This window comes from Girardinichthys multiradiatus, chromosome 9 (genome assembly GCF_021462225.1).
Source record: "Girardinichthys multiradiatus isolate DD_20200921_A chromosome 9, DD_fGirMul_XY1, whole genome shotgun sequence".
NCBI lineage: Eukaryota > Metazoa > Chordata > Actinopteri > Cyprinodontiformes > Goodeidae > Girardinichthys > Girardinichthys multiradiatus.
The window spans coordinates 36,669,238-36,685,953 of NC_061802.1; the positions used below are offsets into that span (position 1 = coordinate 36,669,238).

The following is a 16,716-nucleotide window of genomic DNA, read 5'->3' on the forward strand; positions in this document are numbered from 1 at the left end:
GGAAACAGACTCTGTCAAAGCGGTTATGTGATTCACTGCTGATATGCTCTTTAAGGAAACATTGCAACGAAAAGACATTTGTTTTCCTGCTTACAGATTGCTTCTGTTTGCTTTCTTCACATTCAAATCATATCATCAAACTATTGTTTTAAATCAGACAAAGACAAATACAACCTGAGTAAATACAAAAAGCTGGTTTCAAGTGATAATTTCATTTATTAATGGAAAAAGCTGTTTAAACCAACCTGGCCCTATATTTCCTCCTTTAAGTCATGAAATAACTGTTTGTTAGCTGTGTTCAAAGTCCAAAGATTTTTTTGTTTAATTTTACCATCAGTACCTATCCCTAAATACTGCCACACCTGTAAAATTAATAGATCACTTAAATTGAAATTGTCTGACAACATGAGTAGGCAAAAAGATCTCAAAAGGCAACACATCCCGATCTAAAGAAACAGAGTTTTTAGCACACATCAGTCCAAAAAAATAATAAAGCTGAAGGCTTTTGGATGCCGGTGAACCACAGGGAGAGCCATTATCCCCAAATCTAGGAAACATCCAACAGCGGTGAAACTAGTGGCCGGCCTACCACAATTACTCCAAAAGCACATTAACAAATTATCCAGGAAGCCACAAAATAACTCAGAAAAACATTTAAATTGCTGTATGTTCTGCACTGCTTGGTTTCTTTAGCTCCTGGGAGATTGGCCATAATTGATAGGGTAGCAGAAAATCCTGGAAAGGAAAACGTCCAGCTATGAGTTTATGATTTTCAGCTGAAGAGCACTTTATGCAGCAGGACAGTGAGTCATAGCTAAACAGCAAGTCCATCTCTGAATGGTTTTGGAATAAAAAAGTCTGGACTTAAATCTGAATGATTGAAGTTATGGGACAATATGTGCGACAGCATGTGCGACCCGCCATCTGTCAGGCCTGCTCCTTGGTTTGTTTGTTGGCCTTTTACTGTTTTTAATTACCAGCCTGACGTGTCTGCTCTTCTAGTCTATGATTGCCAAGCTCTCTTACACATTGGACATTATCATGAGTCAGTTATACAATGGATATCTAAGGACTAAGAGATTATTGATTCCGGTATTTCTCATCGTCTGGCTGTTTTTTTTAGTTCAATCTTTTAACATCTGTGCCAGGTTCGGGTACCTCTGTGCGCTCCTGTCGCCGAATCAAAGCACAGATGGTGTTGCATTTTTCAGCTGCATTTACAAAATCTGAGTTTTCCTCTCAGGAGTCCCACGAGCATGGAAATGTTGATGAGCTTCTGGATGGTTTTAAGGATATCTTGGATGTCATTGCTCCTTTTAAGACTAAACACTGTTAACCAGCTACAGAGCTGTTACTCAATGAACACACTAGTGCACTGAGACTCACCTGCCGGCGTGACGAGAGGAAGCGGACGGACACGCTTCACATTTCCTTGGAGATGTTGAAAAACTGTTTAACTGATTGATAAAGTTAGTGCTGTCAGGTTTTTACCCTTACATTGCACCTCTGATCCTGCTATGTCGCCCGGCCTTTCCTGCTGTTTTAGAACATTTTAAACCTATGACTATCACACAGATTTCTGAAATAATTCAATATCTGAGGCCGTCACACTGTCCAGGTGACAGTATACCCCATAGACTGTTGAATGAGGTCTTCAGTACTGTTGCTCCTTGGGTAGTCAGTTGGGTTAACGCTTCTCTTCTTTTGAGTTGTGTTCCAGCTGCTTTTAACATGCATCTTCTAAAAAAGACATCGTGGATCTTAACATTCTCTCAAACTTTATCTTCAGTTACAGGAACATCTAGTGATATATGTCATTTATGAGAAGATTCAGTCTGGTTTTAAGTTATGTCACAGCACTGAAACAGCTCTTCTCAGGGTGTGCAATGATTTGGTTTTAACTGTGCCAGTCCTTTCACGTTTTTTTTTTTTTTTGCTTTTTATTGTTTATTTTATTGTTTTTTTTATTGTGTTGTTGTTTTTTACTGCTTTTTAATTATGATTTTATCTTGTATTTTTGTTATTCAGCTGTGCAGCACTTTGTTTGCCTTGTGTTATATTAAAAGCTTTATAAATAACGTTTGGGGGATTTCATGAATGAGGTGCTGTGACATGAACTTACAAGGGTCATTCATGCTCAAAAACCCTTCAATGTAGCTAAATTCAACCAGTTCTTCAGTCCTTCTCACATGAGGAGATCCAAATTTCCTTCTGAGCCAGTGTATATACTGTACAGAGCATTTGGCGTTGAGTATTTAAATCAGGCCTTCTTCCTTGAGTTAGGGTTACAGTTTGTCTCATTAGTGGAGAGAAAAATTAGATAAGCTACTCCTCTAAAGGAAGCACTACTGCGTTAAAAGGTCAAAAACCACAGGAGCAAATGAGGGCTCTTTACCACATCCTGCCAAATTGTGGGAGCACAGTGTGTTTTTGAGTTTTCTGACGCATGTGCCCGTGCACAGTTTGTTTTCTTAACATGGTTTAATAAGGTCAGCGTCGAGCTGCCGTGGCATCGCCTGGGTGGTCATTACTCACTGGGAGATGTTGACACTTAGACTGCGTAACAAACTTTTTCCTGTGAAGAGGCTGCCGTTGTCACGGCGTCACACCCTGACCAGAACCTAATGCTCCATCGCCTAATGCCAAGCTGTTGGGATCTCTGTCTGTTGTAGGATTTTCTGTGAGGACAAGCACAGCTTCCTGCAGGACTGCGAGGACGACGGCGAGACAGCAGCGGGGGGGAGATTGCTTCATTTACTACAGGTTATCATTCGCCGAGTCATTGTCTGTTTCAGCCGCGTTCCTTGGGTAAAGCTCTAAAAGAATCAACAAATTATTCAGCGCAGAAGCAACAAAGCTTTTGCTCAGTATTGCTATCACTTTCGCATTGTTAAATCTGCTGGCCGCATTTAGCTTCTTGTGGCTTTTGCATGTTTAATTGGTGTCTGTTCTGAGCTGCCCTGGTAATTTTCACAGCCTGCATAATTTGGCATCTTCTGTGACTTTTACTCAGGAATTGTTATCAGGAAGCAGCTCTCCATAGACTGCTGCAATATAAAGCTAAACGCTTCTAGTTGTGGTGTAATTTCCCCTTCTGTTGTAGGCCTCTCAAGACACCTGCTGAATGAAGTACATCAGTGTTTTAAACAGAGCATGGTTATGATTATGTTTTTTGACAGCAATGGGAGTTTTTTTTTTCCTTATTCTATTTCTCTCTTGAAAAACAACGCCTTATTTGTGAAAGAACTTTAAATTTCCAACTTAAATTTATTCTAGCAAAGTACATTCGGTCTATTTTTCACTGTTATAACACATTACTGCAGCAAAGCTTCGGTGTGATTAATACATTTAATAATGACAGAATTAGATTTAGTTTCTCCAGTTTCAGGGCTGTGCTGTTGAAAAGATCTGCCTCTTCAGAAGCAAACCTGCAGACGTGTCCTAAATAAAAACGGTAAATTGCCACATTTTGTTTTTTTAGTTAAAGAAAAACAACCCCTCCCAAATCCACTTGTTAATGTGTCTGTGTATTATTATCCACAAGGGTAATGCACTCACTAGGACTGATATATGGTCGGGGATCAATAAAGTATCTTTGAATTGAATTGAATTGAACTACAGTTTTATCAATATGACGCTCCTAAATACTTAAAAGGCTTTAATGGAAACATCTCCAGATGTGTGTGTGTGTGTGTATATATATATATATATATATATACATTTTTTTTTTTTACTATATTGCCTTGGATGTCCAGTGTTCTGTTCAGACATATACTGCCTTGTAAAAGTGTTCACACCCCTAGTACTTTTTCAGATCCTGCCCTGAAACTTCAATGTAATTTATGTGATAGTCCATCACAAAGCAGCTCTTAATTATAAAGTAGAAGGAAAGGATAAACTGCTTTTGAAGTCCTCATACAAACTGATACACAGTCCTAAAAATCTCTTTGCAAAAATAAACTGCATTATGTGGAGTCCATACAGTTACTGGGAAGAAGGATGGACCCAAATGCCCCTTTTCCACTGGCGCAATTTAGGCCGGCTCCACTCCAGTACCAATACTGCTTTTTTTTGTGCCCGTATCTTCTTTTTTGGTCCCTGCTCCTGAGCAGGTTTGACCAGGACTGACTCGGGACTACATGTGACATGAACACACTGCTGTTCACTGATTGGCCATGGGACCAGGAGAAATTAGAAGGTATTCACTGAGGTAAAGCAGAGAAAGGTTAATAAAACTCAAGGGTGACTAAAATAATATTAAGGACCACAATGGCCGGAGCGGCTCATATCGAAATATAATTTTACTATTTACAGATCATAAACCACACCTGAAGACTGAAAGAAAAGAAATACGAGACATCGGCTTTCTGAATTAGATGTGCGCTGTATTTAATAACAACTTAAATCAGCTGATCACACAAAAATCAGCTGTTCAGACGCACAAACATTTCCCCCATAACATACAAAACAATACCACCATGAAACAGCGTGTTTGGTTGGGGAATTTATCAACGGCGCTAAAGAGAACCAGCGTCTGCAGGAGGAGGGAGCAGGCAGAGAGCAGGTGGCCGAATTCAGACTGCCTTCTTCGCATTAAATGGGAGGAACCCGCAGAATCCGCGGAGCTCAAATATCCAACCTAAAACTACCTTTACCGGCAGTCGAAAGTCTGCAGTTTTGCACTTTAAAGTCCTTGTCCTCGTTATTGCCATGGCTGAGACAAAAACCTCCTTATGACCTATGTTCCAGAAAATTATCCCAGTGAATAATTTTATACATGGAAAAAAAAAAAAATACATGACATTCCTGCATATACAATAATACAAACTGTACTTATTAAAGTATTATGTTATGTTATTTTCTTTTTTTTTTTTTACCTTTTCCCTGAGGCAGGACTTCAAGCCATAGCTCCAGCTGTCAGTGGGTCAATGGAAACACAAGAAGTTATGTGCTGAGTAGAGACAGAGTGGAGTGGAGCCAATGGAAAAGGGGCAATAGATCAGAAAGGAAACCTGTTTGAGGCACCAGGAGACTTGAGACTGGAGCAGAGGTTCACCTTCCTGCAGGACAACAACCCCAAACATACAGCTGCAGTGGGATGGTTTAGATCAAAGTTGCTACTCTTGGGCCTTTGCAGCACTTGGCAACACAAGTCTGTGCAACTACCTGAAATATACACCTTGAGTGATCAAATACTAACTTAGTGAAAGTAACTGGAATTTAACATACACTGCTCAAAAAAATAAAGGGAACACTTAAACAACACAATATAACTCCAAGAAAATCAAACTTCTGTGAAATCAAACTGTCCACTTACGAAGCAACACTGATTGACAATCAATTTCACATCCTGTTGTGCAAATGGAAAAGACAACAGGTGGAAATCTTTGGTGATTAGCAAGACACACTCAATAAAGGAGTGGTTCTGCATGTGGGGACCACAGACCACTTCTCAGTACCTATGCTTTCTGGCTGATGTTTTAGCCACTTTTGAATGTTGGTGGTGCTTTCACACTTATGGTAGCATGAGACGGACTCTACAACCCACACAAGTGGCTCAGGTAGTGCAGCTCATCCAGGATGGCACATCATTGCAAACTGTGGCAAGAAGGTTTGCTGTGTCTGTCAGCGTAGTGTCCAGAGCCTGGAGGCGCTACCAGGAGACAGACCAGTAAATCAGGAGACGTGGAGGAGGCCATACAACAACCCAGCAGCAGGACCGCTACCTCCGCCTTTGTGCAAGGAGGAACAGGAGGAGCACTGCCAGAGCCCTGCAAAATGACCTTCAGCAGGCCACAAATGTGCATGTGTCTGCACAAACGGTTAGAAACCGACTCCATGAGGATGGTATGAGGGCCCGACGTCCACAAATGGAGGTTGTGCTCACAGCCCAACACCGTGGCATTTGCCAGAGAACACCAGGATTGGCAAATTCACCACTGGCGCCCTGTGCTCTTCACAGATGAAAGCAGGTTCACACTGAGCACATGTGACAGATGTGACCGAGTCTGTAGACACCATGGAGAGTGATCTGCTGCCTGCAACATCCTTCAACATGACCGGTTTGGCAGTGGGTCAGTAATGGTGTGGGGTGGCATTTCGTTGGAGGGGCGCAAGGCCCTCCATGTGCTCGCCAGAGGTAGCCTGACTGCCATTAGGTACCGAGATGAGATCCTCAAACCCCTTGTGAGACCATATGCTGGTGCGGTTGGCACTGGGTTCCTCCTAATGCAGGACAATGCTAGACCTCATGTGGCTGGAGTGTGTCACCAGTTCCTGCAAGATGAAGACATTGAAGCTATGGACTGGCCCGCCTGTTCCCCAGACCTGAATCTGATTGAGCACATCTGGGACATCATGTCTCGCTCCATCCACCAACGTCACGTTGCACCACAGACTGTCCAGGAGTTGGTGGATGCTTTAGTCCAGGTCTGGGAGGAGATCCTTCAGGAGACCATCCACCGTCTCATCAGGAGCATGCCCAGATGTTGTAGGGAGGTCATACAGGCACGTGGAGGCCACACACAATACTGAGCCTCATTTTGATTTCAACATTCAGGGGCTAAGGGTCTTGCTCAAGGACCCAGAGTGGAAGGCTGTGGGATTCGACCCAGGGTACCTGTGGTTTCTCTAGGATGCAGATGCCCTGCTCTCTAACCACATGGCCACCACTTCTAATCATTTATTTAATATACTTAGAAATAATAAGTTGTAATTTTTGTTTTTATTTAGTATATGGTGTGATGTATTTTCCGTTTAGATTTGAGTTTCCAGATATCAAAGTACAGAGATCAAAAGTACACTTACATTTAATTCACACTTTGTCAGTTATTCAAAGGGAAGATTCAACAAGAAAATATCAGGAAGAATTTTATGTTCAGGGCTTTGAGTGGAATAGATGCAATGTTTTTCTCAACTTAATCAGTAATAATTTTAAATAAGTTTGATTTCAATATCAACCACAATAATCTTTATTCCATAATCGGGCAGCCCTACTTCAGGTTGCATTGCAAGTGGAAAAGGTCATTCTGTCAAGGAGAAGTCTTGGCATCTCTTTAGTTATAAAATGAATAATGAGAAGGACATTTAACACTCTTTGACTTTATGATATAATTATACAATAGTTGTTTATCGTATCTACTATAGATGGTGAATTCATCTTTTTTTAATATATGATCAAACATTATTCTTGAAATATTGTATTTCTTCCTGCCTGTCTAGTGTTGACAGAGCAAAGACTCATCCTTGTCCTCACTTCTGAAAGACTGGGCCTTACTGACATATTCTTTTCTACACATCAGCACCTTGTAATTCACCCAAAAGTATATGTTGCCATAGTATCTTATTATTTTTGACATGCTTCACCAGGTGTGTCATTTCTCACATTGTCTGGGTTGTTGCCCCTGTCCCAACATTTTGAGAGTGGATCTAAAACTTCAGGGGGAGAAGAAAGTTGGTATGTCTGATTTCTGAAATGTGATGAATCTCACAAATAGTTTTAGATATTCGGGTTTAATTAATTTCCAAATGGTAGAATTTAGTTCTGCGGTTGTATTTACATTTTCTCGTATCCAATGGAAGTTGAAATGTATGATGAATGAGAGGAACTGAGTCCTTATGTTTGGCAAGTGTGAGAATCTATCTGTTACCTATTAATTTCCCCTCATATTCAAAAGTCAAATGAAGCCCCATGAGGTCAAACACTTATGTATTTCTAAGATCTAATAGGTTTAACATTAAACATCTGGTATTTCCTAGGGATATTTCGTATTTTTGGAGCAAACTATGACTGATTTTTTTAACCAACTATGAGCTCAGTTTTGTGCTCTTCCTTCAAGGAAAATAGAATGAGTGCACTTTTAAACACCAACGCAGAGGCATTGACCAAAGTTTGTTTTGCTAAGAACTTTGTTCACCTCGGTTTTGGCTCTGTTATTAATCACTTTATTTCTGATATCAAACACGCTGGTCCTTTGGCTCTGCTGTCAGATGGCACCGTGATTCACACACGCACTCCCACATCACACTAAAACGTCCAATTGTCCTCACACTTTTTGTTTCCCTGTAATGTTGAATGAAAGCCAGTGTGAGGTTTGTGACAAAACAAAAAGTTTTGCCGTAATGAAGCCTCAGCGGTGACTCGGAGTGGTTCTGTCATACTCATTACCAGCAGGTGCTGCGTGGTGTCAGAGCTCTTCCAGATGAGGTCCATGACTCTCGTTAAAGTTCATACTCATTCGGGAGGTGACAGTAGCCGTCTGTGCCTGTGGGACCCTGCTTCAGATAAAAATGCCTGTGAAATAATACATAGGCTTCTTGATGCAGAGTGTGATCTGCTGCACTGAATTCAGATGAATCAAGCTGTTCACTTCCAAAACAGTAAGAGATATTTGAGAAAACTCAGATCTAATAGTCAGAAATCCAAGTGGTCTTGGAAAAGCTAAAAAAAAATCCAATGTTATGTTGCTCTTTTTGTCTTATTTTTCCACTCTCCAGCCCATATGTACTGCTGAAAATGCAGGAATGAAGATCAAAGACTGAAAATCTGTGTGGTTTTATTGGGCAGCTCTGGATCTCATTCCTCTCTGTTTTCGATGCAATATTTTATCTCACGTTCACTGCTCTCACGTGCCTCATTATCATACACAAGCTCTTAAAACCAGCTGTACTGTGCCTCGTGCTAAACACTCAATATTCGCCAGGTAGTTAGCGATAAGATGATAAACACAGTGGAGCATTTTAGCAGGTAAAGAGCAAAAATTCAAGGTTGGCAGGAAGCACAAATGAATGAGTTAACTGTGTTTTGTGGATTATTTCGACCAGAGATGGTTCTCTAAAGGAATCCATACTCTACCTATTAGATTTTCCTTTTGTTGTGCTTTCTCCAATGCATTAAAACAATCAGATATTGCAGATCGGAAATTTACCCAGCTCTGATGTTTTTAAAATCTGCCACAGGGGCGGCTCCAGAAAGTTCTGAAGCGGTGGCCAGGTGGTGACCTCTATTCATCTTAAGCTAGCACACCAAAACCAAAAGGCTTAAAGGATTTTAGGAGTTTTATTATGCTGTAGTGATATACGGAGGGCAGCAGGGGTGATTCTTAAAAGTATAAATTGATTCAAAATAAATAACTTTGCAATTTGTTGAAGCTCAGTCTCTCATGCCTAAAATGTATATATAAATATACATTTTCTTTATTTTGTGTTTTGTTACAAAGAAACAAAGAAGAAGAAAACACAACAAAACTAGTTGAACACTTCTTTATATTGATTTTCTAACATCATCAGGTTTACACATTCGATAACAGCATTACTGGAATCCATCTTGAGGGAAAAATGTCAATTTCTTTTTGTTTTAGACTTGCTGTCAAGTACTCTAAAATGTAAACTTGTTTGAGCCTTTAAGTCCACTGAGCTAACGTTTATCTGACATATCCACTTGTATTTTCCTATAAATATGTGAAATATGATCTTTACTGAGCAGATGTTTATCAGTTAGGATAATCAAGTATTGCTCAATACTTGATGGATCTCTCTTTAGCTTCTTCCAACTGTGAGAGTCCGAACTGGGTTAGGGTTTCCCGGTAGATTGTTGTGTTGACCTTGGACCAACAACAGCAACTTACATTGGACCCCAAATCATCAATGACTGTGGAAACTTTACACTAGACCTCAAGCAACGTGTATTCAGTGACTCCCTACTCTTCCTCTGCAACCTTCCAAATAAAATCCAAACTGTACTTTAATCTGAAAAGAGGCCTTTGGACCACTGAGCAACAGTCCAGTTCTTTTTCTCCTTAGCTCAGATGAGAAGCTTCTGACGTTGGCTCTGGTTCAGGAGTGGCTTGACACGAGTAATTTGAGATTTGTGGCTAATTTGGTGAATTTGACTGTGCACAGTGGGTCTGGATACACTGACTCTAGCCTCAGCACACTCCTGGTGACACTCCCCCCAAATTCTTGAGCTTCAAGAATTTGCTTGACAAGCCTCTCGAGATTTTGTTTATTTCTGTTCCTCGTGCAAATTGTCGTACCATGACCTTATGTGGCATACCTCCCTTGTGGAGGGTGTCAATGACTGTCTTCTGGACATGTTTCAAGTCAGCAGTCTTCCCTATGATGGTGTAGGCCATAATTTGGTCATTACATGACATTTACACATTTATTAAAAATAGCTTTTTTTAAAATAGATGTAAAAGACACTGCTTTTGTTTTTTCTTATCCAAAAGCCATAATCATCACAGTTACCAGTAATAAGGGCTTGAAATATTTCACCCTATGTGTAATAAATCTATATAATAAATGACTTTTACTTTCTGAAATGAGTGAAAAAATGTTTTTTATGATACTCTAATTTATTTTAGATCTACCTGTTTTAGAAATAGTCCAAATAACAATTTCTGTCCCTGTTACTGATCCAATTTATTCAGGATAAGGCATTTGCTGATAATAAGTCCTCACCAAGTGTAACATAAAAGTTAATCAATTCAGTAGCTTTTACATTAGTTTGTTGATTTTTAAGCATTTAACTCTGGTGAAATTGCTGATGCTGCAGTTTCTATGATCAGTTTTTCTTATCAGCGAGAGATACTTTGTCCCAAGAGGAGTTTCTGCTGGTCAGCCTTAACATGCTGCTTAAACATTGGTTAAATAGGTTATGAAAGCTGTCGATATGTGTCATCTAAAGTATGCAGCAATTCACAATTTATCTCAAAAGATAAATCTGCCTTGACACTCACAGCTAGAACCAGGCAATTAGATTTTTCCAAGGGCCACATGAGTATTGCTGTGGAGGGCGATGTCATTGGCTGAACTCAATTACTTGAGTTCAGCCAATGATAAAAATTATTTTTTATTAGCTGTTTTTTACAGTAGGCATTGCAACTGTACAATAAAATGTAAATTGCCATACTACAACCTGAAACTTTATTCTATCTTACTTTTGCTTTTAGAAAAACAATAGTCAAACAAATTTAAATGCTATGCTTAGTCTGATAAGTTCAACTGAAGCTGAAATCCATGAGAACAGCACTATGTTCTCCAGAAACAATTCACTTTACCTTTAACTTCATTAAATAATACCTAACAGCAGGACTGCAAAATATTAGGAAGTTGGATTGTGGTATTATTGCTCTGAACACCCTGTGGGACCTTCGGTATCATGTGTGTCCGTTAGGCTAAATACACTGCCTTGCGAAAGTATTCGGCCCCCTTGAACTGGTCAACCTCTTGCCACATTTCAGGCTTCAAACATAAAGATATAAAATTCTAATTTTTTGTGAAGAATCAACAACAAGTGGGACACAATCTTGAAGTGGAATGAAATTTATTGGATGTGTCAATCTTTTTTAACAAATAAAAAACTGAAAAGTGGGGCGTGCAATATTATTCAGCCCCTTTACGTTCAGTGCAGCAAACTCACTCCAGAAGTTCAGTGAGGATCTCTGAATGATCCAATGTTGTCCCAAATGACTGATGATGATAAATAGAATCCACCTGTGTGTCATCAAGTCTCCGTATAAATGCACCTGCTCTGTGATAGTCTCAGGGTTCTGTTCAAAGCGCAGAGAGCATCATGAAGACCAAGGAACACACCAGGCAGGTCCGAGATACTGTTGTGGAGAAGTTTAAAGCCAGATTTGGATACAAAAAGATTTCCCAAGCTTTAAACATCCCAAGGAGAACTGTGCAAGCAATCATATTGAAATGGAAGGAGTATCAGACCACTGCAAATCTACCAAGACCCGGCCGTCCCTCTAAACTCTCATCTCAAACAAGGAGAAGACTGATCAGAGATGCAGCCAAGAGGCCCATGATCACTCTGGATGAACTGCAGAGATCTACAGCTGAGGTGGGAGAGTCTGTCCATAGGACAATAATCAGTCGTACACTGCACAAATCTGGCCTTTATGGAAGAGTGGCAAGAAGAAAGCCATTTCTCAAAGATATCCATAAAAAGTCTCGTTTAAAGTTTGCCACAAGCCACCTAGGAGACACACCAAACATGTGGAAGAAGGTGCTCTGGTCAGATGAAACCAAAATCGAACTGTTTGGCCACAATGCAAAAAGCTATGTTTGGTGTAAAAGCAACACAGCTCATCACCCTGAACACTGTGTTTTGGGTTTTGAGTTTGTATTCTGTTTACTTTCTCTGCACTGCCATGTTCTTCACTTGCTTTATTTCAGTTCAGTATTTGCCATTTGACTACACAAACATGTAGGTGTGACCCAAAATAAAATACTTAAAATATGACTGTTAGGTTCATTGGTTAGTTTAAATTGCCCTTATGAGTGACTGTGTGTGTGTGTGTGGATGGTTGCTTGTCCTGTGTGTCTCTATGTTTCCCTGTGGTGGACTGGCAAACTGTCAACGCTGTACCCCAAGGATGAATGGATGGATCATTAAACAAACCTTGTTCATCAGAGACAAGTAAATGCCTAAATCTAATTGATTTTGCCACCCTGGATGGCAACAGCTGCCAATTAATATTTGTAATGACTGGCAAAGAGTTTTGGTTTGAAAGAGCTTTTGCGGTCCTTTTTGGACTGGTAGATGTATGGATTTTGTTTCTCGTCTGTTCTTAGATTTCAGAATTGGTCTTGATGTGTTGCTTTTTGAGATCTTTTTGCCTACTTTATATTCACAAGCAGGTTCTGTTTGAGTAATTTCTTGAATCTAGAGGCCAAGTAATAAACGGGCTTGAGTGTGCCTAGTGAAGGTACACAAAAAGAAAAACATGGTAATCACAATTGATTCAAGATTTAAAAGGGAGGCAATCATGTTTCACATAGAAAACTGTATTTAACATTTATTGAGGTTATATTTAATATTGAAATTTGTCAGATAATCTAAAATGTTTGTAACAGAAAATCCAAAAACAGAAGAAATCTGAAAAGAGGCAAATACTTTTTAATGGCACTATATTATCAGAACCTTTCTTAAACTGGCACTGGTGCGCACACAACGCTTCAAATTTACCTATACAAACTTAGAAAGACAGCAGACGCCTTTAAAATAAAAGCGGTTTTTTCAGCAGTAAAAAACCTTTTCAGATGATTGTGTGCATAATTAACTGTGTGCATAATTGGCCACTGCAGGCCAGTCCAGTACATCCCTAGGGCTTCATGCAGCTTAGAAGGCTAGGTCTGAGCCAGTCTTCACTAAACTCAAATCTTTTCCATCCTTACAATGTTTTCATGCAGAGCAGTTTGCTAAAACGAGGGCTAACATAAGCATGTTTTCTGTTTTGATGTGACTTGTTGATAGTTACGTACTAAGCAGATCCAGGTAATCATATGCGGTCAAAAGCTCCCTCCCACACTGACAGCTGTCTGACCACAGTGGACAGAACAAGTGACATCACACTGAAGGCCTAGGAGCTGCAGCAGCCCACACAGTCTCACTTTCACAGTGAAAAGCAATGTAAAGGCTGACAGACATTGATTGATAAGGAAAATACAGGTTCCACAAAATACAGTAGTACAGTTTCACAAACTGTTTCTACAAAAAAACAACAAAACTGTGATTTCTTAAAACTGGCTGCACAAAATGTTCTAGGATCAGTTCTGGACCACTGCCTAATATATGCAGTTGGCTGGCTGACTAAACAGCTTACTAGGATAATTTTTTTAAGAGAAAAATGGAAATATGTAGAAGCATATGGTAATGAGGAAGAACCATCACTGGCTGCTGGGTCTAAAATGGACCTGCATTCAAACAAGATAATTTTCTGTCATTAAAATGCTAATTCAGTTAATTGTTCTCATCTGTCTTTATAATCTCAGTGACTCTTTTTGATTATTGTGCTGACACTGTTGTGCAATCATTGTTTGGTATAGCAAAGCTTGGCCTTTTTGTCCAAATATGGTAGTTTTTGGTTTTTGTCAATTAAAACAGCAACGCCTACTGCTAAGGGATTCAAAAACAGCCACTTCCAAACCAGTGACTGAGATCTCTGTACTTCTTTTCATAATTTCTTTACACACCATGGCTTCTTTCTAACACTAGCACATATTAAACCAGGATATAACATGAACTATCTTGTCTACATCAGCGTCTGGAATGGCCTGATAATATCAGGCCTTCAACTTCATGACACATTGGTTAATGTTGTACTTGTGGCACCCTCGAGGTGCTGAGGCATTTACTAGAAGAGCTCTCTTCTTAGGCTTGTTTTCTCCAATCTAATACCTCTCTTTCAAGTTCTTCCACCCGTTTCCTCCTTTAGATTTGTGCCAAGTTCATGTGGACATGTTCAGCGATGAATAAAGATGGATCTGATGCAGGCGGGTTTGCTTTCAGCCAGATATGAATGGGTCCCCCTTGAGTCACAGATTGTACTTTTTGTTTGTGTTGTGGTGCAGAATGAAATGTTATTCTTTGTACCAGGGCAAAATCAGGGAGGCTTTGGCTTTTATTTTTTAGGGAAACTTTATCTAATTGTCACTACGAGACCAAACTGTTGGCCACCATTTTGACAGCAGTGTTCGCTAATGACAGTGCTATCTTTTAGTTGTATAAAATATGCTAACACATTTGGGTCACACTTTGGATCGTTTGCTGTTGAAAATAATGGCATATCAAATCAACTATATGATGAAAAGGAAGAATACAATGAAACTGTGAGTTTTTTGTCCTAAACCTACTATTCTAAAATACACCTCGAGTTAAACTCAGAAACATGACAATTTTTAACTTTTTATCATCTAAGAAAGCAAACGTTGAAATTCCCTCGAGTTTTAAATTGTCAGATCCCCAACTTTAGAACAATTGGCAGCAATGACTGAAACATTTCATTCTAATTTAACCACAATAACACACCTGGTGTGAAATATCAGGTGCCAGAGAGAGGTGACATGTCGATTTATTTGAAATTTGCAGTCAGTTTGCTTCTTTGTTTGTCTTACTGCAGATTCTGGACGTGCGAAACGTCATGGTGATTGTGTCTCGGTGGTATGGAGGCATTTTGTTGGGTCCAGACCGTTTCAAGCACATCAACAATTGCGCCAGAAATATTCTGATGGAGGAGGGATACATTGCCTCCACGGTGAGACACACAAATGACCATTTCTTTTTTTTTATTTTTAAAAAAGTTGGAACTGGGAGAAAGAAAGATGGACAAGAAACCATATTGATGCAATGGTGGTGAGAGAGGAAGGGGTTTGTCCTGTAATCGGTGTGTTGCAGGTTCGAACCCTGGCTCTGTCTGTCTCAGTCGTTGTGTCCTTAGGCGAGACACTTCACCCACCTTGCCTGCTGATTGTAGCCACAGTCTGCTCCGGGACAGCTGTGGCTACAATGTAGCCTACAACTGTCAGTATGTGAATGGGTGGATGACTGATTTTCTTTGGAGACTTGATTAAGTGCTATACAAGTGCAGGCCATTTACCATTTACCATATTTATCGTACCACCATGCATAGTGAGCAGGACGGTAACGAAAGGAAAGACTATCTTCATAGCTCCCTGTTAGAGAACTGCAGCAAAGGGTAGCATCACCAAGTCTCCATAACAACCATTAGACGCTATCTACATGCCAAATGGTTGTTTACAAGGCATCCCAGACCGTCTTACCATATCAAATCTCTCATGTAGTTTGCTAAATACTACTAGGATGTGTGTACTTGTATCAAATGAGACTAAAGCCGCTGCACTGTTTACTATCATCTCATGTGTGCTTGTACATTGGAAACAGATGTTCTGCAGGTCTACACAAGAAGAAATGAAGGGGACCATGAGGAACATAAAGTTAGGTCATGTCTTTCAAGTATGTGTGTCTCTGATGCTGCTCACCCAATTTTAATATTGTGTGTGTGTTGGGATATAGTCTGGAAATTACAATGTTTAATCTGGTTGTACAGGTTGGTTTTGCTATGAAATTATCTACATATATATTTTTGTGTCGATATTTAAAGGCATCTACTGACTTTCAGGGAAAAAATTTAACTGCTGTTTGAGTTGTCAGATAATTATTAACCAAATAAATCACACGGTAGCCTCAAGTTGTCGCTTTCAGTTTCAGCATCCTGAGATAAGTGAATCATTATCAGCACAGTTAGAGAGTTTACATAGTTTCTTCATGAAATTTAAAGTTTAATTTAATTTCAGTGGCAGTTGTGTAAAAACCATAGAGGTGGCACATACATTGCATACGGAAAGTATTCACAGCTTTGCACTTTGTCCACATTTAGTTAGTTAGAAAACTAAGAAAACACATTTACGTAAGTATTTACAGCCTAACACTTTGTTGATCCACGTTTGGCATCAATTACAGCCTCAAGTCTTTTTGCCACAAGCTTAGCACACCTATCTTTAGGTAGTTTTAGCGAGTGATTTACATGTTATCCCTATGTAGAGGCGCGTTCAGGAGCAAAACGATGCATAGGACGCGTTTCTAGCGATGTGAGTGGGGAATAGAGCGAAGCGAAGCCCGCGATGTACGAAAGGTGAATTCCGCTGGAGTTTGAAAAATCTGAACTTTTCTGTCAATTCGCATTGCGTCAACCAATCAGGGACTGGATGTGGCTTTGAAGTAGGGTGAAGTTTTGATTGAGCTGAGATTTATTTACTCACCGAAGACAGATGGACAGGCGTTTTGCAGCGGGGATACAGCGCATGTAGCAGGTCCTCAAACTGGGTCCTGGATAGACGGAAGTACCGCTGAAAGCGACTGTCACCCAGACGGAGCTCCTAAAGTAGGTAGTGGTACTCTCCAAG

The 16,716-nt window shown here is 40.0% G+C and overlaps 1 protein-coding gene across 5 annotated transcripts in view; it reads left to right on the forward strand.

Moving 5' to 3' along the window:
- The window catches only part of impact (impact RWD domain protein), a 40,435-nt gene that overhangs the window by 16,359 nt on the left and 7,360 nt on the right, over positions 1-16,716 (forward strand). The window contains exons 9-11 of one of the 5 annotated variants that reach the window (XM_047375702.1): positions 2,673-2,808; positions 14,913-15,047; positions 15,695-15,766. In XM_047375702.1, coding sequence (XP_047231658.1) covers positions 2,673-2,808; positions 14,913-15,047; positions 15,695-15,766 — 343 coding nt within the window. The remainder of the gene's footprint in view (positions 1-2,672; positions 2,809-14,912; positions 15,048-15,694; positions 15,767-16,716) is intronic. The other 4 variants (XM_047375703.1, XM_047375706.1, XM_047375704.1 and 1 more) reach the window with 4 other exon arrangements.